This window comes from Peromyscus californicus, unplaced genomic scaffold (genome assembly GCF_007827085.1).
Source record: "Peromyscus californicus insignis strain IS unplaced genomic scaffold, ASM782708v3 Scaffold_3__1_contigs__length_106647218, whole genome shotgun sequence".
Taxonomy (NCBI): Eukaryota; Metazoa; Chordata; class Mammalia; order Rodentia; family Cricetidae; genus Peromyscus; species Peromyscus californicus.
In genome coordinates, this window is record NW_026294551.1 from 47596314 (window position 1) to 47616393 (window position 20080).

The following is a 20080-nucleotide window of genomic DNA, read 5'->3' on the forward strand; positions in this document are numbered from 1 at the left end:
AGAGGCAGAGAAATCAGTAACAGGAAGCCCTCTCAAGTCCAGGCCTCCACAACCCACACCTTATTGCAAACCAGGATGCCACCGGAGTCAAGAGAAATGGCTCAAAGCAATCACACTCACAATAGACTAATGAAATCATTTGCATAGCCATTTATTCCTGTATAATAAGGATAGTGTTCTGAGACCTAAAATCTCAATGTTCTCTCCCCAGTGAAGCTCCTCTCCTCTGCTGGAAGACAGAGTCTATCAGCAAATGACTGGGCAAGCTTGGAGTCAGTCTCGAGGACTACTTCACCTGGCCATGGTATTACCCCAGTGACCAGACCCATATCAAACAAAGCACCTGCCAAACCCCACATTTAAAAAAAAAAAAAAAAAAAAGGAAAATTCTTTGTGCTGGGCATTGAACCCAGGGCCTCAAGAATGCTCCGTCATGCTGCAGCTGCCATGTCCAATTTTTTCTGCTTTGGTTTGTTTGTTGAGATGGGATTTCATGTAGCCCAGGCTGGACTCCTGATCCTCCTGCTTGTCATTCCCAAGGGCTAGCATTACCAGCATATGCCAGCCACCTTGCCAGGCTCCAGTCTTTGCTCCTGTTTTTCTGACTGCAATGGAGATCTCATGCAATGTTCTGTCTTTGCTTCTCATTCTCTTTTCCCCTCCCTCCCCATCCCTTCGTTCCTCCTTTTCCTCGCTCCTTCCGGATGTTGCTTTACATGCTGTCCCCACCCCGTGATTCTCCTCTGCCCTGCCTATCCTTCTGTCTCACTGCACCTCTGAAGACTCGACCCCCTCTTCCCCCCAGTCTCTGCCTCCCTATTGCTGTCAGCCTGTCTGCCTCTCACTGCAGCTGCCCATCTCCAGTTCTACACACTTCCTGCTTCTATACAGCAAACCCTCTCTCCTGCCTCCGCCCCTGCTTCTCGGTCGGTCCCCTCTCTGATTCCCCTTCTCTATCTCCACCTCTCTCTCACTCTGTTAATTTCTCCATTGGCCACTACCACCTCCGTCTCTCCCGAGTCTGCTTTCAATGTTTTGATGTCTAGACTAGCTGGGCCTTCCTCTCTTGGGGTCCCTTTCTGTCCCGTTTTATTCCTGTTTTTCCTGCTTTCTTGGTGATCATTCCATCAACACTATGATCCGGCTCCTCTCAGCTTCTGTAACAAGCTTTTTCAATATGTCTGCTGAAGCTTTGCTCTCCTTACCCTCAAGCTCTCACTGCCTGGCTTCTCTATGGGGTTTAATCTTTCTCTCTTCTACCCAGACCGCTATCTGTGCACATCTGTCTCCCTTATCCTCTTTGTCTCTCTCTCCCTCCACTTCTTAGCATCGTCTTTTTTTTTTTTTATGGTTTTGGTTTTTTCATTTTTTCAAAACGGAGTTTCTCTGTGTAGCCCTGGCTGTCCTGGATCTCACTCTGTAGACCAGACTGGCCTCAAACTCACAGAGCTCTGCCTGCCTCTGCCTCCGGTGTGTTAGGATTAAAGGTGTGCACCACCAATGCCTGGCCTTAGCAGCGCTTTTTAAAATCCCCTCCCCCCTGCCTCCTGTATCCTTTCTGAGGGTGACTAGGGGTTATCGCTTTTTTTTTCCCCTTTGGTTTTTCGAGACAGGGTTTCTCTGTGTAGCTTTGCGCCTTTCCTGGACTCACTCTGTAGCCCAGGCTGGCCTCGAACTCACAGAGATCTGCCTGCCTCTGCCTCCGAGTGCTGGGATTAAAGGCGTGTGCCACCACCACCGGCCAAGGGGTTATCACTTTACTGTTCGATACAACAGTAACCCTAATCTGCTCCACAGTTCCTGTAACCTGGATGTTCCGACTAGAAAGGGAGGAGACTGCATGTAACAGGAGACTAGCTGTGGAAACAGGAGGAGAGAGCCTTCAAAAGACTCCAGAAGAGGGTCAGTCAGCTGTCCTGCCCCTCTGTCTCTTCTCCCCTGCTGGGCCTCTGCCTCAGTGCTCAACACAACCCAGAGCCTTAAAAAGCTTTGCATTGGGTGATCACACTGGGTATTCAGTCCAGATGGTTCAGTCTCTTCTGTGGCTCCTGGCTCTGTGCTGCCTTAGGAGAGACATCATGTTCATCTAAGAATTTACATTTCTTTAAAAAGGTCAGAAGATACATAAGTATTAGAAAGGCTGTGTGCAGCAGAGTAGGGTTGAGTACAATCCTAGTACTTGCAGTCTCACCCAGAGGATGGGAGGTATCAGCAATGATTGCAGTGGCCTGGCTTCTGTCTGTCCCTGGCAACTGCCATGCCCATCCCTCCTGGCAACAGATAATGTTTCTTGTGCTCTCATCTCACTGCCAGAATTTGATCATAAATGGGATCTCTCTGATTCTAGAAGGACCTCCTGTCCCATTGTCTGTCCTTACGCTGGAGCAAAGGAATTCACTGAGTGGTAATCGAGGTTCCCATGAAGCCACTAACATTCACATTTCTTCTTGGGTCTTGGGAAGGGGAGAGAAGTGAGTTAGCTGGAAAAGGTCCTGAGATGCTGATAATACAGTCTAGCCCTTACTACACAGTGGACTATACAGTGAAGGCTACCATCTCCTCTTCCCGGCCCCAGTCCCCCAGGTCTGGCAGAAGAGGAAGCCTCCACTTCTCTAGTCTTTCAGATTGAGAGTGGAATTGTTCCTGGTGACAGGCTCACCATCATGCGTCTTTATCTGCCGAATCTCCTTGTGCACAGCGATAAATGAGTTGGGCCGAGACTGCAAGACATCCCTGATCAGAATTCGGATACCCAATGAGATGCTCATGGTACCCACAGTGACCAGCCCAGTTATACAAAGGATGACCAAAGCAGGAGGCACCTGGTAGTGCTGCCGAAACAACCACAGCGTCATCCATCCTAGAGGTAGAAGGCGGAAGAGGGCCAGAGTGGTCAGGGTGGCCCAACTGGTTACTCTGAAGGCCCAGGATGAGGCCTTATGGGAAAGCAGCAGCAGCTTCCGCAGATGCAAACAGATGGAGTTCAGCTCCAGAAGCAGAGATACCATAGCGAAGCCCACGTAGTGGCCCGACAGAACCGCGATGCTCAGGCAGCTCACTACCTGGGGGTGAGGTTCAAAGTCAAACCTTTGCACGACCTGTGCCCGTCAAGTCCCGCCAGCCTAATCTCTATACTGGGGATGCACAAGCATTTTGTAGGACTCCCCCCAAACCTGACCTTTCTGCTGACCCTTATCTAGGACGCATGAGCAGCCTTCACCCAGAGCCTGTCTCACCCTGGAGCTACACTATTTGCATAACACACTCCAGCTTCCATTCCTGGCTTTTTCTCCTCATTCCCACATCCTATACTATGACTCCTCCCTCTCAGCAAAACTGTATCCGGGTTTTCATGACCAGCTGGATGTTTGTGGGGGATCCAAACTCGTTGGGTAATGCCCAGACTCCAAACTGTGGCTAGCAGTCAAAACCTCCCTCCAGTTCAGTCCAAGACGGGGAAGATAGGTTTTCAGGGGACTTTGTGGGAAAGTCAGAGGACAGAAGACTGAAGAGGGGTTGGGAGTGCTTCCTTTCTGTCTGGCGTCTCCCTTTCAGTCTCACCACCACATGGTGACAGAGAAGGTCCCAGGCCTGCGCCAAAGTCTGATTCCACAGCATGTCAACTCCATCCGCCAGGAAATAACCTGTGGGCATGGGGGAGGATTTTCAGGCTCCTCGATGGTGCACAGCCTAGAGAGGTGTCTCAAGTCCCACTTTTCCCAGGTCCTTAATCCCTCACAGCAAACCTCCAGCAACATCTGCTCCATTCCAAAGCGGGGGAGGGACCTAGAATTCTCATTTCAACACTGCCTTCCGTGGCCCAGCCTTTTCTAGACACTCACCCACTGACACTGCTACCAGGACCACTGCCCACGATGGGTGGCCATGAATCGGGTCGGTGACCATCTGAGGATAAAGCCACAGCCTGAGGAAGATGGGGGGCTAAGGTCAATTTCTCCAAGACCTAGATCCAGCCTTCTCCTGGGTACTCCCACCCGCCTGCAACTCAACCCAGCTCCAGACTTTGAAGACCTCGAATCTATCTATTCTAAAAGGTACCCACCCAATGTTCCGACCTCAGTCTTCCACGCCCTCATCTCCACCCCCACCCCTCAGTGCTTCGTCAATCTCTAAGTTCCGCACCCGACCAGCGCCCCTGATCCAGAGAGTAGGCTATGCATCAGCGAAACGAAAATGTTTCGCCACATCCAGCTGTCCTGAGTAGATTCCGGGGTGGGCAGCAGCTGCAGTCCCCAGTGCAGCCCCCGAAATGACGCGAAGGAGGCACCAGCCACAAAGAGTCCCCAGGATGCCATGGTCTGGCAGGTCAGCTAGGCTTCAGTTTGTGTCTTCGATCCCCGTGCCTGGTGGACCGGACCTCAAAGTGCCCCGGCGGAGTCGGGATCTGGCTTTTCCACGGAGCTGTGCCGGGGGCTTCCTCGCCTGCCTTGCCTTTCCAACGTGTTGTAACTTTCCCCTGCTTGTCCACGCCCCTATCCCTCGGCAGGGCAGTGATTGGTTCAGCTGTGGGGCCACCGCCCGTGGAGCCATAGAAATGATGGCGTCCCGCCCCTGCCTGGGGCTAGCGGGTTGGGGGGCTCCCGGGCATCAAGTCCGGCAACCGAGCTCAGACCCCTTCCTGCACAACACTAGAAGTCTTCTCCAACGCCACGAGTCTCCAAACCCCTCAGAGTTCCAGAAAGCGATCTAGTCTAGCCTTACCTGACAGGTCTGGGGCTCCGCCCACTAACTTTCACCTTCTGCTCTGGTTTCCTCATCTCTCACCTACTGGTCATCCTTACCCACAGCCCCAAAGGTAGAAGGCTAGAGCAGCCAAACCCTGAGGGCCCACACCTTGCACCACCTCACCTTTACCTGAGAGCATGGCTAGTTAGGCAGAGGTGCCCTCGGCCCACCTGTCATTCTCTTACATAGTACTTCCCAAACCGAAGAGCGATCCACCCCCGCCCCCTCTTTGGAGTAGTCTTAGGGGATCCCTTCCCAAGTTTTTTCCCCCCTACTGGGAATCTTTATTAGGCAGAGAAGGCAAATGGAAATCACTACTACCACATACCTGAAATGCATCCTCCTTCCCTCCCCAGGCCTCAAGAAAAAGGCCGATTCAAGAGATAAACACCCAGTGACAGCACTATAAGCTTGTTCAGATTCTAGACCCGTTTGGCTTTAAGACACATCCTCTCCAACCCCAAATTCCCTGGAGTGACTGGTTTTGAGCATTTTCCTTCTTTCTTACTCTGAGCCACACCTCCTTAGCTGGCTGACACCCAGAAGGCAGAGGAAAGCTTCCTGTATGCAGAGCAGGTGGGTGGATTCAGCCAACTAAGAGAATGAAGTTCACAGGGCTGACTTCAATGTGGTGAGCACCTGCTTAGCTTGTACAAGGCCCTGGATGTGATTCCCAGCAACACACACACACACACACACACACACACACACACACACACACACACACACACACACACACGTTCAAGAAGCAATAGGTGCCCCAAACAAACATTTTCACCAAGGCACTAGGTACAGCCCATCCTCCTACATCCAATTCTCTGAAGTTTAAACAAAATTACCTCAAGGACTGAAGAGATGATGGCTTTAGTGGCTAGGAGCATTTGCAGCTCTTCTAGAGGACCTGAGTTCAATTCCCCACATCCATATCAGACAGCTCAGAACAGCATGTAACTCTAGCTCCAGAGAACGTGATGTTCTCTTCTGGCTCTGCAGGCATCCACATCAGGTGCACATAACCCCCCACAGACACACAATATAAATCTTTTTAAAATTACATAGAGGAGGTGAAGAGATGGACCAGAAGTTAGCACTGGCTGCTCTTGCAGAGGACCTATGTTCGATTTCCACCACCCATGTGGTGGCTCAAAATAGTCCAACTCCAGTTCCAAGAGGTTCTAAGCCCTCTTCTGGCCTCTGGAGGCACCAGGCACAAGAATGGCGCACATACATGCGTGCAGGCAAAACACTCATACACATGAAAAAGTAAAAATTTTAAAAATCACATTTATCTTTTGCTATCATTTATTTAACATGCAAAAGCAATATACAATTAGTATAGAAAACTTAGAATGACTGGAAAACAAGGGGGAAATTCACAATTGCTCTATCCCACCATTCAAAAATAACCACTCCTAACATTTGAGTCTACTTTGAGTCTTTTTTTTTTAGTCTATGTATTACAAGTATGCACTCTTATTTTAAAACAAATTGTTTAAAGACAAAATTAAGGTCACAAAACTCACACTTTTTATAATCTTTTTAATATTCAAAGAGCATTTTTCTTTCCAGTCAATTTTTCTTCTGCAGGACTCTGGATGGCTGTGCAGCACTCCACCACTGGGATGGATATAATCCACTCAAGCAACCCCCCACTGAGAATTCACGACAGCAGAAAAGGAATGGATTTCCAAACAGCAGAAAAGGAATGGATTTCCAAACATCATCCCTGAGATGAGCATTTTATAACCAAACTCTGATTTTAAGATACATTTCTAGAACACAAAATTACAAGGCCAAAAGACATCTCTTACAATGTTTGGCGCCACTACCCACAACGTATGGGAGTGTTCCTTCTGCCTCCATTGACTTGTACCATGATGAGGGGAAATGCTTTCAGCAATGTCAGCCTTCTTTTAATTGCTTTTTTTTTTTTTTTTTTGAGACAAGTGTCTTATGTAGTCCAGGCTGGCTCAGAACTCACTGTGTAGCAGAGGATGACTTTGGATGTAGGCTCCTCACCACCACCTCCAGGGTGCTGGGATTATAGGCCTGTGCCACCACACCCAGGTCTAGGCAATGCAAAGATAGAACCAGGACTCTGTGCATGCTGAACAAGCATTCTCCCAACTCAGCTACAGCCCCAGCCAAAACTATGTTTTTCCATAGTGTTACACATTTGAGTCTCTCTTTGAATTTGCTCTGTATTTCCTTTCAGAGGTGGCTCATGCTCCTCCAGGGTCGTTATATAGAAACTGCGGGGTAGAGAAGAGACAGGACCATACTTCATTATGGGTCTTCATCTCCAAGGGAGGTAGGTCTGGAGAGGAGATGGCTGGAAGCTTGTCTTTCACGGAGGCTGGCTGTTCTCTTTCCTGGTGTTCTCCAGGCTTCCGTGTGCCCCTCTGAACAATGTCTGGGACAGGCCCTTGTGGCTCCTGGCCAGGTCCTTCACTGGTCTTCTGCCTGCCTCTGTGTTTCCAGGCTGCCCTTCCTCACCTCTGAGGCTCCATGTTGGGTGAAGATGGCAGAGCCATGAGCCCAGTGCTGGAGGGACACACTGTGGCCAGTGGCGTGAGGAGGGGGAGAAGGCAGGGTCGAGGGACAGGGCAACCTTTGTTGCAGCGTCCGAGTAGACTCGGCCTCCCCACCCGCCTCGGCTGCAGTCCCTTACACATCCTACCCTCATCTCAGGCTGCAGTGGGGCTGGCTTCTGCGGTCTATTCTCCCCTATGACTCAGTTTCTCATAAATGAGAATAGGCTAGGACGACTCCTCCTTCTCCTGCCCAGCAGAACAAACAGCTTCCTGTAGCCCCTGAACCCCATCTTCTGGTAGGGAGACTGGGCCAAAGGTGAACCACAGTCAGAGCCCAAGCCCAAGAATGTCTCAGGAGCTAGAGGGGGGCTCCTATCATTACAACCCGTCTCCCCGATGGCTGGAGGAGACAATTTCTTGCCTGCCCAGCACTGAGCTGAGTCTCACTATCCTGGAAAGCAAAGGCAGAAAATAAATGGCAGTGGCTGTTGGGGCCCAACCAGGAGCTGCAGTCTTACTTGGGGTGGAGGGGAGACCTTGGGTCACCCCTGTATGATGAGAAGTCAGCATGGGACTAGCCTCCCACTAGCATTGGTCTTAACCCTAACCTTTCCCTCCACCCCAATCCCCCAGAGCTGGGTGTGTAGTCAGGGGGTGAGGGAGGGACAGCAGTTTATAGGAAGAGCTGTTTGGTTTCCACCCACGGAAAGAGAAGAGCCCAGGCTCTGAGTCAGCACAGGTGGACTTCTGATGCCCTCCTGCCTACTCATCTATGGGACTCCCCATTTCACAGATGGAGAAGTAGACATGTGTAAGGGTCCCCACAGAGGTAAGTACCCCTAAATCCAAAATCTGGACCAATCTAAAAGATACAGAGAAAGGTAAACACACGGGTGACCACTTAGATCAGAATTTCGATGTCACCTCCCCGGGAGTATATTTACTTTGGGACCTCATGTGAAAGGAAAGTTGGGGCAGGGGGTGAGAGAGATATGGCAGGCCTACAAGGAAGTCTTGGTGAACAGGTAGGCAGACTTTCCTTCCGTTCCTTCCCATTGCCACACAGAGATCAGCTAACCTTGGGGAGGTGGGGCCACCTATTCCCCAATTCAGTCAGGGCCTTTAACCTGAATCTCTGGTTGGGCCAGTGCGGGTAAGGGCTCCCCGGGGCACCTTTCCTTAAAGCCATCACCCCAGCTGTCCAGCCCTTCCCAACCCCAGTTCTGTCACCTTCCAGATGGTAGGCAAAGAAGCTGCTCTTCCTCTTCCTCCTCGAAGCCAGGGGCAGAGGGCAACAGTTCTTCAACTGGCAGCTTTAGCTGGGTCAGGACATAAAGCTTGCCACTGAAGAACTACTGCGGCTCAGCCAGGTGAGGGTGTGGGAGGCACAGGTTCCTAAATGGGAGGGAAGAAAAACAGGAACGCTCAGAACAGGGCTGGGGGACAGGGACCCACTAGCTCTAGATGACTTTCAATACCTTCTAATGAGGGGTTCTTGAGTAAGAGGCAAGAGGCTCCTAAATGCACCTCTCTTGGCCCGATTTACAGACCAGGAGGCACTAGCAACCCTTGGCAACCGGCTGAGGACGCCAGCATCTTCAGCATTCAAAGGGCAGGGTCTAGAACCTAGGTCCCAAGTGAAAAAGTAGACTTCAGGTCCAGAGATGTGAGTTCTGCCATTGGCTCGACTGACTTGCTCTTAGTGAGTTCAGCGGGAAGGAGGGGTGGTGGAGGGTTAGAATGGGGAGGAGGGCTAGAGTTTGGAAGGTCAGCAGGGGCTCTGAGGAGTATGAGGGAGAGGACAGCTGACCAAAGGCAGGAGGGGAGGGAGGTATGGGCAGGGTGGCTGGGCAGCTTCCTCAGGACTCTGAGATGCCAGGCATTCCGCTTGCACATTCCGGGTACATCTGGTATGAATTCCAGGCTGTCTGCCGGCCCCTCCACGTCTGAACTTTGTTCCAAGTTCCAAGCCCCGCCCCCACAGTTCCAACGCATGAATCAGCAGGAAAAGCCGGGGCCCTGCAGCATGGCCCAGGGAGGGGGCTGGGGGCGTGGCAGGCTAGAGGGCTGTGAGCTGGAGAGGGTGGTTCTGCACAGTCAGTCCAAGGGCATGGCCACTGCCAGATCGAGGGGCCAAGGAGATTGTGCCTTGGGATTTCTATATTCAGGGAGTGGAAAGATTACGGTGGGGTGGGCGATTTTCAAATTCCAAAAAAGCCTCTTGGGAAGCATAAACTTTGTGGTATCTTCCTTCTCCTAGGTGATCGGTTTCTGTCCACTCCTCTCTCTGCCCGAGATGGCTCTGTTCAGCTACAGGGTTCATTGGCTGCTGAGAGTTTGTGCCAAGCAGGTGCCCTTGGCTGCCGGGCGGGGTGGGCCCAGGGCACTGACCCTCTGACCAGCTGCTCCATCAACCCTCTGGCACCTCGACAGCTTCTAGCCCTACTCTGACAGCCAGGATGACAGGCCAAATGAGTTGGAGGCTGAAACTAGGGCCAGAGGGAGGTGGGGACGTTAGCCTAGCCGGAGGCCGTGGGGAGGGGCCAAGAGTTGGCCAGGAGGTGGGGAAAGAGGGAGCCCAGCGATGACTAACCCAGGCGCCCCACCCAGCCAGCCGGCTTCCCAGGCGGTCATGGCCAAGCCGGGGCTAGGGGCCTCACCACCGGACATACTGGGGGGGAGGTGCAAAGGTGACCTTCTCTCTGTCCAAGACGGCCAGTTAGGCTGGGGGGGGGGTGCGGGTAGAGTTTCCAGGCCCTCCTCCTGTCCGCCCCCCTAACCTCCGCCCAGCCGCGGTGAAACCCTAACCTTTGGGTTGCATAAGGCCTCTGCACCGCCGCCCCCTACTCCTTTCCCCTCCCCCCTTACATAACATCCCGGGAGGGAACGAGAGGAGGGGCTGGCCCGCCCAGCGACCCCTTCCCTGCCAGGGACTTGAACTGGCCCTGACACAGTCAGCGCCGGTAGAAGCAGTGCACCTCCACACTACTCGCTCCCCCAGATTCTCCCCAGGCTAAATGGTCAGCTCCCGGATCCTCAAACCAGAGGGCGTCGGGGTTAGACGTCCCCAGCCCTCTGGTCTCTCATCTTTTCCCCCAATTACCTCTCCAGACCTTCTGCCACGATTCCCGTCCGAGACCCTCTCTTTAAACGTCCAGACACACTACTCGGGCCAGTCCAGGGCCCCTCTCCCGGAAGCGTCCCCGTCCCCGCCGCCCCCTCTCCCCTCCCCCAGAAGGGCAGGGTGTGGTCGCCAGGACCCTACTTTCCCCCATCACCCTGTTACCGCGATTCCCCCCGGAATGACCGGGTCCCCAGATCACACCCACCTGATGCTGGGTGTGGGGGTTGCTGAGGACAGGGGGAGCAAAATCACTGCGTCCTCTCCGCACCGCCGACCGCTCTGTCTCTTCCCATCGCCCAGCACACACCGGCTCCAGTCTCCGATCAGCTGGCGGCGTCGTGACGCACGAGCTGCGAATGCACCGCCCAGGGCCAATCACCGCCCACTGCTGGGCAACGTGACCACACCCACTCAGGGGGGGGCTCCAGCACCTCCGCTTACTCCCGCCCCTCCCGACGTCTGGGCTTTGATTGGCAAGGAGGCCACCCCCTTGCCTGGAGGAACTTCTCTAAGCCACGCCCAACAACTCACCAGCTGGCCAATAGCTGAAAAGGTGTGGCTAGCCCTCGGCCTAGGCCACTTGCTTAGACCAGTTCTACGTCAAGCCATAGTTTAAAGAGCAGAAGGAAGTGAAGGCGTGTGTTTTTGCAGTGCATCTTGGTCAATGAAGTTCTTACGGTGACACCCGGCTTCCCAGAATGCAGCGCGCTCTGTGAGTTGGCATTTTTAAACTGATCTCTGAATCGGTCGCGGGGAAGTCCTTAAAGGGCTATAGCCCCTCCTTCTTGGAACTTCTTTTAGACAACCTCAGAACTGATTCACCAGCCTCCACAGAAGGCCTGAGTTAAGGAAGGTGGAGCTCGCAAAGCAACAGGATTGGGCAGAACTGAAGATGGAAGTCAGCCATCGATGCAGCAGAACTCCCGAGGGCTTCGGGGTATAGGGACGACTGTCAGCCGCGCGGCCCCAGTCTTCACTGGAGATCTAGTCTACCCTTCGTGGGTCTAGTGAGAGGAGTCTTTTCTAGTAAAGGTCTGTCTCGTCCTGGTCGCCGAAGAGCCACGGCTTCTCAACGGGCAGCTTCCTAACAAAGGATTTATATAGCACAGCTCTCACTTTAGAGAGAAGGCTTCTGTTTAGAAATTAGGGGACGATCTGTGGAAAAGTAATACAGCCAGAAACCCCATTCTTTGACTTGCACCCATTCAGTCCGGGCCTCCAAAGCGCTTCACTGACTCAGGCCTACTTAGGGAAGTGATTTCAAAGGTGGAGACCAATGAAGAGGCTGCTCCTTCCCCAGGGGCCAATCAGAGTCTGAAGAATGGGGGATGGGCAAAAACTGAAATGAACCCAATGACTTGGCAAAAGCTGCTGAATTGCTTATTTAAAGGGACAAGCCTGGGACCACCTCATCACTCCCTCCTCACCCTCAAAGAGGAACTTGTGGCCCGGGGTTCATGACTTTTGCATCATATCCAGATTGAGGGTGCCGGCAAATGAGGCGGAGAAATGAGAGGGGAGTCTGAGGTAGCTCCTGGGTCAAGTATGTGCTAGGTGACTGCTAATGTTCCTTCAGACTCCTAAGTTCTGCGCTCAGGACATTGTGCCTTTAAGGAGACTTCCTGCCTTCCGCCCCAGTAACAGCTGATTGTTCGACCCCAGGGGACGAGTCAGCCTTAACCACATCCTCCTCCTTTCAGCCTGTCCTTCTCCGTCTCCTTTGCTCAGATCCGCCCCCCCCCCCCACCCCGTGTCCCCATTGGGTGGTAAGGGAAGGAAATGGAACCCCAAGCATGGAGGGTGGAGGGGTATGGTTTTGTTCTTTCAGTGATCTTTTCTCCATCACTCCAGGATTGCCACCTCCCCTAACATCTTCTCCTTAGTTTTTCAGAGTTCTGAGGAAACTGGAACCGGAGATATTTCTTGTCAGCACAGTCCGTTTGGTGGGGAGGCCTGTTATGGTGGCTAGCTGAGTGTGGGTGCTCCAATAGGCTCTCTGGATGGTACAGGGAAACCGAGCCCAGGCCTAGGGAAAAGGAAAGGTTGTGTAAAGTAAGCCGGGTGGGTCAGAACCCTGTTTCCTGTGCCAGCTGCCCCTTTCTCGCTGTTTCCCTTCCTAGGTCAGGTAGCTGGTGGAGTCCTCTGCCTTTGCCTGCTTCCTCCACGTCTCACTTCTTAGGCGCCACTAATCTTTTATTTTAACCCACCCCCTCCCACAGCTAATGTGCCAACATTTTGTTAGCTCAGGTACTGCAGGTGGAACACACGGGTCCTGGAAGCCAGGGTCGTCTTCTGGGAACTCTTACGGGAGGACCCAGGTGAATATGTTCCCCCAGCTCTGAGCTGGGGGTCAGGGTCACTCCAGGACAAACTTGGTGTGAAGTCCCGGGACTGACTTGGCAGGGTTGGGGGAAATTGAGTAGGGCTCTGGCCAAGCTTGGAAGAAAGAGGAGTTTCCACAAGCTGCCCCATTCTCCATTCTCCCTAGCATAGGAGCCCCATCCCCTCCTCACTCAAGACCCCTGTGGTGGCCCTTCTGTGTGTTATTCTAACCTCCTCCCACCACCTCAAGGCCAAGAGCATGGGCTTCAGGCTGAGATTTCTCAACCTTAGCACTATTGATAGGTTGAGCCAGATAGTTTCTTGTGTACATGGCTGCCCTGTGCACAGTACGACGGTCAGCACTACCCGGGCCTCTATCCTAGATCCCAGCAGCACAGGACCCCAATTATAACTAACAGAAGTGTCCCCAATTTTCCTCTGGGGAGTCCAAATCGACCCTAGTCGAGAAGCACTGAATTAGGCAAACTTTCCATTCCAGTGCTGACTGGCAAGTGAGCTTAGGGATGATATTTTCCTCATCTCCAAAACAGTACAAATCCTAAAGTATGGTTTCTCGTAGGGTTTTAAGAAGAAGTTGTTTGAAACCACTTAGCACGGTGCAAATTCACCGGACCCACGGTTGGCACACTCTTTGCCAGCTTCTTTCTTGCTGATCTCACTTGGCGTGTGCTGGTGGCCCACAGGCAGCTGCGGTTTCCTCAGTGCCGAGCCAAAAGTGTTCTTCTGGAAACACGGTATGAAAGTAGGCAAAGTGGAGTGACTTAATCCTGGGCCCCAGATTCCCCAAAGCCCAAGGGAGCCTGAGCTCAGGAGATAACAAGGTGAGGGAAAGGGGAATTGGGAGACAGTTACAGAGTATTATTTCAATTATTATCAGTAATGGTAGTGGTGGTGGGGCTTTATTCATGTAAAGCACACCACGTGACCCTGAGTTATACCCCCCTGTACTCCAAAGCCTCACTTTTCAAGCTGTGCCTTGAATGTCTGTGCATCAGAGCTACCCAGGGTGCTTGACAAAAGTTCAAGCTCCAGGGTCTCACTCCATACTGAGTCAGACGTGCACCTTAAAGTTAGTTCAGTGGCAGAGCACTTGCTCAGCTAGCATGCAGGAAGCCTTGGGTTCAGTCCCCAAGATAACAAAGCCAAGACGTTTTCTAAAGTTCAGATAAAGGAAGGTGCAGTGCCCTAGAAGCCTGGGTGGGACAGGTCCCACGCAGCCTTGAGAGGACACAAGAGGTAAATTTAAATACTTTCAAGATCATTATTGTAGTATACAGCCAACACCACTAGAGGGCAGGCACACAGACTTAGAGAAAAGTAGTTTTTATTCAGTTTAGATAAGCTGAGACCAGAGCAAAGACCTTTCGGATCCAGTTCTGTTGGTACCAGGGCACAACCTTTGGATCATCAAAATGGTCCCTCACAGACGGTAGTAAGAAGGCACACTTGTTACCTCAGCATTTCAGAGGTGGTGGCCTGTCACATGCCTTTAGTCCTAGCACTAGGGTAGATTGCTGTGTTTGAGGCCTGCCTGGTCTACAGCATGAGTTCTGGGTCAGCCAGGGCTACACAGAAAAACCTTGTCTCAAACCCTGCCCCCCCCCAGAAAAAAAGATTAGGGTCTGGAGAGATGGTTTAGTAGTTAAGAGCACTGGCTGTTCTTCTAGAGGACCTGGGTTCAATTCCCAGCATCCACATGGCAGCTCACTGTCTGTAATTTTAGCTCCAGGAGATCCAACATCCTCACATAGACACATACATGAAAACACCAACTCACATAAAATAAAAATAAACAAATCACGAGAGACAGAGAGGTGGGGAAGGGAGTGGGAGAGAACAAGGGAGGAGGCTGGAGGATCTTGAATTCAAGACTCACCTTGGGTACATATTAACATTCTGATTTAAGAAAAAGGTTCTTTCCTGGGTTCCACACATACTTCCAAGGTGTGTTTGGGGGGGGGTGATAAGCAAAAAGCAAATGGACAAACAAAAATCTCTCTGTCCTTTGGTTTCAGGTTCTCATATCTAACCTGAAGATAGAGAATTTTCATGGGCCATCTTGTTTCTCAGCTGAAAAACAATAATGTCCAAGTACAGGAATACTAGTTTAATTAATTAAAAGAGAATATAAGCAAGCTCGCTTGCCTGCATATTCTCTCTCCCTTCGTCTCTCTCTCTCTCTCTCTCTCTCTCTCTCTCTCTCTCTCTCTCTCTCTCTCTCTCTCTCTCTGAGACAAGGTCTCATTATGTCACCCAGGCTAGCCTGGAACCTTCTACATAGACCAGGCTGGCATGGAACTCACAGAGATTCTCCTGCCTCTGCCTCTGTAGTGTTGGATTAAAGGCGAGCACCACTATGCCTGGCTCTTTCTTTTCTTTTTTTTTTTTTAATGTTTGTGAATATTTTGATTGCATATGTGTACGTGCACCATGTGAGTACCTGAGGCCCACAGAGGCCAGGAGGAGGTGCCAGACCCCCGAAAGTAGAGTTACAGATGACTATGAGCCACCCAGTGTGGGTGCCAGGAACCAAACCCAGGTCCTCTGTAAGAATAACAAGCAACCAGTAAGCTATCTCTCTAGTCCCTAACATTGACTGAAGTGAAACAAAACTTACTGTTTGGAAGGAGTCTGGTGGAAGATCCACCTCAACTCCCCTCCCCATCTCTTTCCCTAAACCTGCCCCTTCAAAGCCTGCCAAATACAGCTCCTCCCCTAGAGAGGCTAAAGACCACTCCCACAGGGTATATAAGCAGCATCCCCGAAACACCCCCCCACCCTCCTCAACCCTGTCTCCTCTCTGCAGGGGTGGGGAATCACCCTGAATGCGTCGGTGGAGAGGCCTTCAGGAGGCCTAAAACTTATCACTTTTTCCCATTAATTTCATTTTATTTTATTTTTAGACTTTTTATTTATTTATTTTTTAAATTTATTTATTTATTATGTATACAGCATGTATGCCTGCAGGCCAGAAGAGGGCACCAGATCTCGTTATAGATGACTGTGAGCCACCATGTGGTTGCTGGGAATTGAACTCAGGACCTCTGGAAGAGCAGTCAGTGCTCTTAACCTCTGAGCCATCTCTCCAGCCCTATTTTTAGACTTTTTTTTTTTTTTTTTTTTTGGTTTTTTGAGACAGGGTTTCTCTGTGTAGCTTTGCGCCTTTCCTGGAACTCACTTGGTAGCTCAGGCTGGCCTCGAACTCACAGAGATCCGCCTGGCTCTGCCTCCCGAGTGCTGGGATTAAAGGCGTGCGCCACCACCGCCCGGCTATTTTTAGACTTTTTAAAAAAGACATTTTTATTTTATGTGAATGGGTGTTTTGCTTGCATGTCTCTGTGCACCACATGTGTGAAGTGCCCATGGAGGCCAGAAGAGGGCGTCATACCCCTTGGAACTGGAGCTACAGACAGTTGTTAGTTATGTGGTGCTGGGAATTGAACCGTGGTCCTCTGAAGAGCCCTCAGTGCTCTTAACCACTGAGCCATCTGCCCAGCCCTTAACTTTACTTTGCAGCTGCATAAAATGATGCATGGAAGTAACTTAAGTAGATCCAGTGAGAGTTCCAGGGCTTGTCCTGCTGCAATGATTTATGGGTTGTCCCATGTGTCTAGTGTGGCTCTCTCCCTGAATGCTTAAGGAGTTGCATCAGAGCCCTCAAGAGGGAGGTAAGATACAGCCAGAGTGGCCATGCCTTAGTCTGTATGATGTTTGAAAATCCACACACTAAGTCATACTAATCTTCTTCAGTCATTTGTAGAACAAATACCAACTAATCTCTTGGCAGTTCACCTCAGGGTGAACTTTAGAATGAGAGTCATTATCATTTGTGCATAGTTTGAGATCCTCACAAGCCAATCAGGTCATAGGGGATCGTTGGCCCAGCAGGCTGACTAAACGTCCCTTTTTCTGAGTCTCATCTCATCCTTGAGGACAGCTCATCCGCGTTATTTTCTTTTCTGTTGTTGCCATGGGGCACCAAGGCCAAAAGCAGCTCCAGAAGGAGAGTTTAGCCAGGAATGATGGTACATACCTTTGACCCTAGCACTCAGGAAGCAGAGGCAGGAGGATTCCTGTAAGTTTGAGACCAGCCTGGTCTATATAGTGAGATCCAGGACAGCCAGGACTATGTAGAGAGACCTGTCTTTAAAAAAAAAAAAAAGTGTTTATTTCTGATTCCAGAGAGGTAAGAGTCCATCCTGCCAGGGAGGCAGAATCAGGAAGCCAAGTAGTACAAGCAGAGAGAACAAACTGGTAGTGAGGCGAAGCTTTGAACCCTCAAGCCTGCCCACAGTGATGTATTTCCACCAGCAAGGCCACACCTCTCTCTCTCACTTCAAACAATACCACCAACCGGGACCAAGAGTTCAAAGGCCTGCGCTTATGGGGAACACTTCTCACTCAGATAACCACTTCATCTCTGGATGTAGGACCACTCACAGGCCTTGTGGGCACACCTGTGTTTCATAGCTGGGTAAATGGAAAGGCGAGGAGACTTAGGAAAGACACCAGACAATGTCTGGAATTACTGCTGTGGTTCATTCACACTTTGGTTGAAGTCATTGATAAAGTCATGATGCTCAATCTGTGAATAACTGTGATTCTAGCACTTGACGGGAGAAGGCTGGAGAGTCTGAAGTCCGAGGTCATCTTCATCTACATAGCAGTCTAGAGATATGTGACACAGTTCAAGTCCCTCATGGTAGGGAAGTCCTGACAGCAGGAACTGGAAACAATCAGTCACATTGGATCTGTAGGCATGAAGCAAAAGAAGATAAATTTGTTTCTTTCTTCAGGTAGGGTAGCATGTAGCCCAGGTTGGTCCTCAAACTCCCTCCACAGTCGGGATGACTTTGAATTTCTGCTCTTCCCACCTCTACCTCCCAAGGGCTGAGATTACAGGTGTGCGTCAGTATGCTGATGCGAAGCACTGGTTTTAAAATTAATTTGTCTGGATTTAAGTTCTGTCTCAAGTTTTTCTTATGTGATCTTTAACAAGTTTACCAAAGGTGGCTGGTTAGCTTCTTCATCCTAAACTAGGTATGAAAGTAGCTTTTGTTTTTTGTTTTTGTTTGTTTTTCAAGACAGGGTTTCTCTGTATAGCTTTGGAACCTGTCCTGGAACTCGCTCTGTAGACCAGGCTGGCCTCAAACTCACAGAGATCCACCTGCCTCTGTCTCCTAAGTGCTGGGATTAAGGCGTGCGCCACCACTGCCCGGCATATGCTTACAATCTTAACCTCAAAAGGTTCCCCAAACTTGAGTTGGTGAAATGGTCCATGAGGCAAAAGAGTTTGCTGCATAAGCCTGATGACCTGAGTTTGATTCCCTGATCCCGTGGTGGAAGGAAAGAACCGACTTTCCAAAGTTGTTCTCTGACGTCCACGTGTGTACTAAGGCACACGTACAGCTGTCCACTCACACACATGCACTCTCACACACAGTAAAAACAACAAACACACCAGAGAGAGAGAGAGCGAGAGAGAATGAAATGAGATATGTAAAGCTTTTGGCAGGTGGCTAACTCCCAGTAAGCACTCCACAAATGGGGAAGTTACTACATATAAGGTCATGTGATCAAGCACATCTGGGGCTCCAGCAGCCCCTGAAGAAGAAACAGATGCAATCTGTCATTTCTAAACCACTGGTGTCTTTTCTTTGGGCAGTCTTTCTCCTTTTCCTCCTTCTTCTCCCCCTTTCTTTTTCAAGTTGGGTCTTGTATAACCCTGGGTGGCCTGGAAGTCTTTACTTAACTACATTGGCTTTGAACTTACAATGATCCTCTGCCTGATTTGTGGTCTTATTTATTTTGAGACAGGGTCTCACTATGTAGCCTTTGCTGGTCTCTCTGTATACCAGACTGGCCTTGAACTCAGAGAAATCTGCCTGCCCCTGCCTCTCAAATGCCGGGATTAAAGGTGTGTGCCATCACACCTGGATTTTAATTTTTTTTAATTTAATTTTATTTTTTTTTGTTTTTTTTCTACAAGGTTTCTCTGTGTAGTTTTGGTGACTGTCTTGGAGCCTGCTCTGTAGACCAGGCTGGCCTCGAACTCACAGAGATCCGCTGGGCTCTGCTGCCCGGCTGGATTTTAATTTTTAAAACCCATTTATTTTTTTTTTTTTTTTTTTTTTTTTTTTTTTTTTTTTTTTTTTTTTTTGGTTTTTTTTTTTTTTTTTTGGTTTTTCGAGACAGGGTTTCTCTGTGTAGCTTTGCGCCTTTCCTGGAACTCGCTTTGGAGACCAGGCTGGCCTCGAACTCACAGAGATCCGCCTGGCTCTGCCTCCCGAGTGCTGGGATTAAAGGCGTGCGCCACCACCGCCCGGCCCCATTTATTTTTATATGTGTGTATATGTGTGGGTGCTTGTGGAAGCCAGAAGAGGGTGTCAGACACTGCCCGGTTTAAGTGCTTTTAAAGGCCTGAACCTCAGCACCAAACTCTTAGGAGACTCAAAACACACACACACACACACACACACACACACACACACACATGCCAGAGCACACAAAGTGGTTTTTTTTTTTTTTTTTTGGTTTTTCGAGACAGGGTTTCTCTGTGTAGCTTTGCGCCTTTCCTGGAACTCGCTTGGTAGTCCAGGCTGGCCTCGAACTCACAGAGATCCGCCTGGCTCTGCCTCCCGAGTGCTGGGATTAAAGGCGTGCGCCACCACCGCCCGGCAACAAAGTGGTTTTATTGCTGGCCTGGCCTGTACATGAGCCAGAACGAAGACCTTTGGAGGGAGACCCACAGTTTGAGCACAGGCTCTCTGGTTTCTGTTCCTTGTTCTGTGCAGAACCCTGCCTGGAGCCATAGTAGCACCTGCAAGGCTGTGACCACACTAGCTGGTTCTGTGCCATCTACATTTTCAACAGGAAGTCTCAGGAGGACATTTTGTCTTATAGAACCCCAAGGCCTCTGTGCCTGGGCCACTTCCCTACTTCCCAGAACGTTGTGAGGGCCAAGTGGACAAGTTACTAACCAAGTAAGTTAATTTCCCAATTACTAACCAAGTAATTGGAAAATTAAACTCCTTGTTTCGCGGAGTAGCATGGGAACGCTGAGAGGGTGCATGTCAAAAGGTCTGGTTCTGCTGCTGCCAGAGCTGACACTTGGCTGAACGGCTAGCATTTCCAAGATGAGCCTCTCTAGATCCCTGTCTCAGAGCCTGCAGGAGAAATCAGAAAGGGGGGAGAGGTCCGGTGCCCTGTTCAGGATGGTCTTCCTCTGCACCTGAGAGCGGGTGGATTGCCCAGGCGGCTCCAGAACCAAGCGAGGCTGGGACGAAGCCCCAAAAGAGCAGCAGAAGATGTGGTATCTTGATTCGTTCGCAAG

The 20080-nt window shown here is 50.6% G+C and overlaps 1 protein-coding gene and 2 long non-coding RNA genes across 4 annotated transcripts; 1 reads left to right on the forward strand and 2 right to left on the reverse strand.

Moving 5' to 3' along the window:
- Positions 1–424: 424 nt before the first annotated feature.
- On the reverse strand, positions 425–4423 carry Tlcd2 (TLC domain containing 2). The gene is made up of 4 exons (XM_052757681.1): positions 4144–4423; positions 3843–3925; positions 3562–3644; positions 425–3062 (listed from the first exon to the last, which is right to left on the reverse strand). The coding sequence occupies exons 1-4, from the start codon at positions 4314–4316 to the stop codon at positions 2613–2615; spliced, it is 789 nt and encodes a 262-aa protein (XP_052613641.1). The 5' UTR covers positions 4317–4423; the 3' UTR covers positions 425–2612.
- Positions 4424–6030: 1607 nt separating this feature from the next.
- Positions 6031–10950, reverse strand: LOC128122322 (uncharacterized). 2 transcript variants are annotated; one of them, XR_008222401.1, is made up of 3 exons: positions 10936–10950; positions 10610–10754; positions 6031–8675 (listed from the first exon to the last, which is right to left on the reverse strand). It is a non-coding gene; the product is annotated as an uncharacterized LOC128122322 (long non-coding RNA). The 2 variants fall into 2 exon arrangements; XR_008222402.1 differs by lacking the exon at positions 10936–10950 and having other exon boundaries at positions 6031–7731; positions 8511–8675; positions 10610–10737.
- A 15-nt stretch (positions 10951–10965) lies between these two features.
- On the forward strand, positions 10966–15104 carry LOC128122323 (uncharacterized). The gene is made up of 3 exons (XR_008222403.1): positions 10966–12722; positions 13307–13481; positions 14763–15104. It is a non-coding gene; the product is annotated as an uncharacterized LOC128122323 (long non-coding RNA).
- Positions 15105–20080: the final 4976 nt, after the last annotated feature.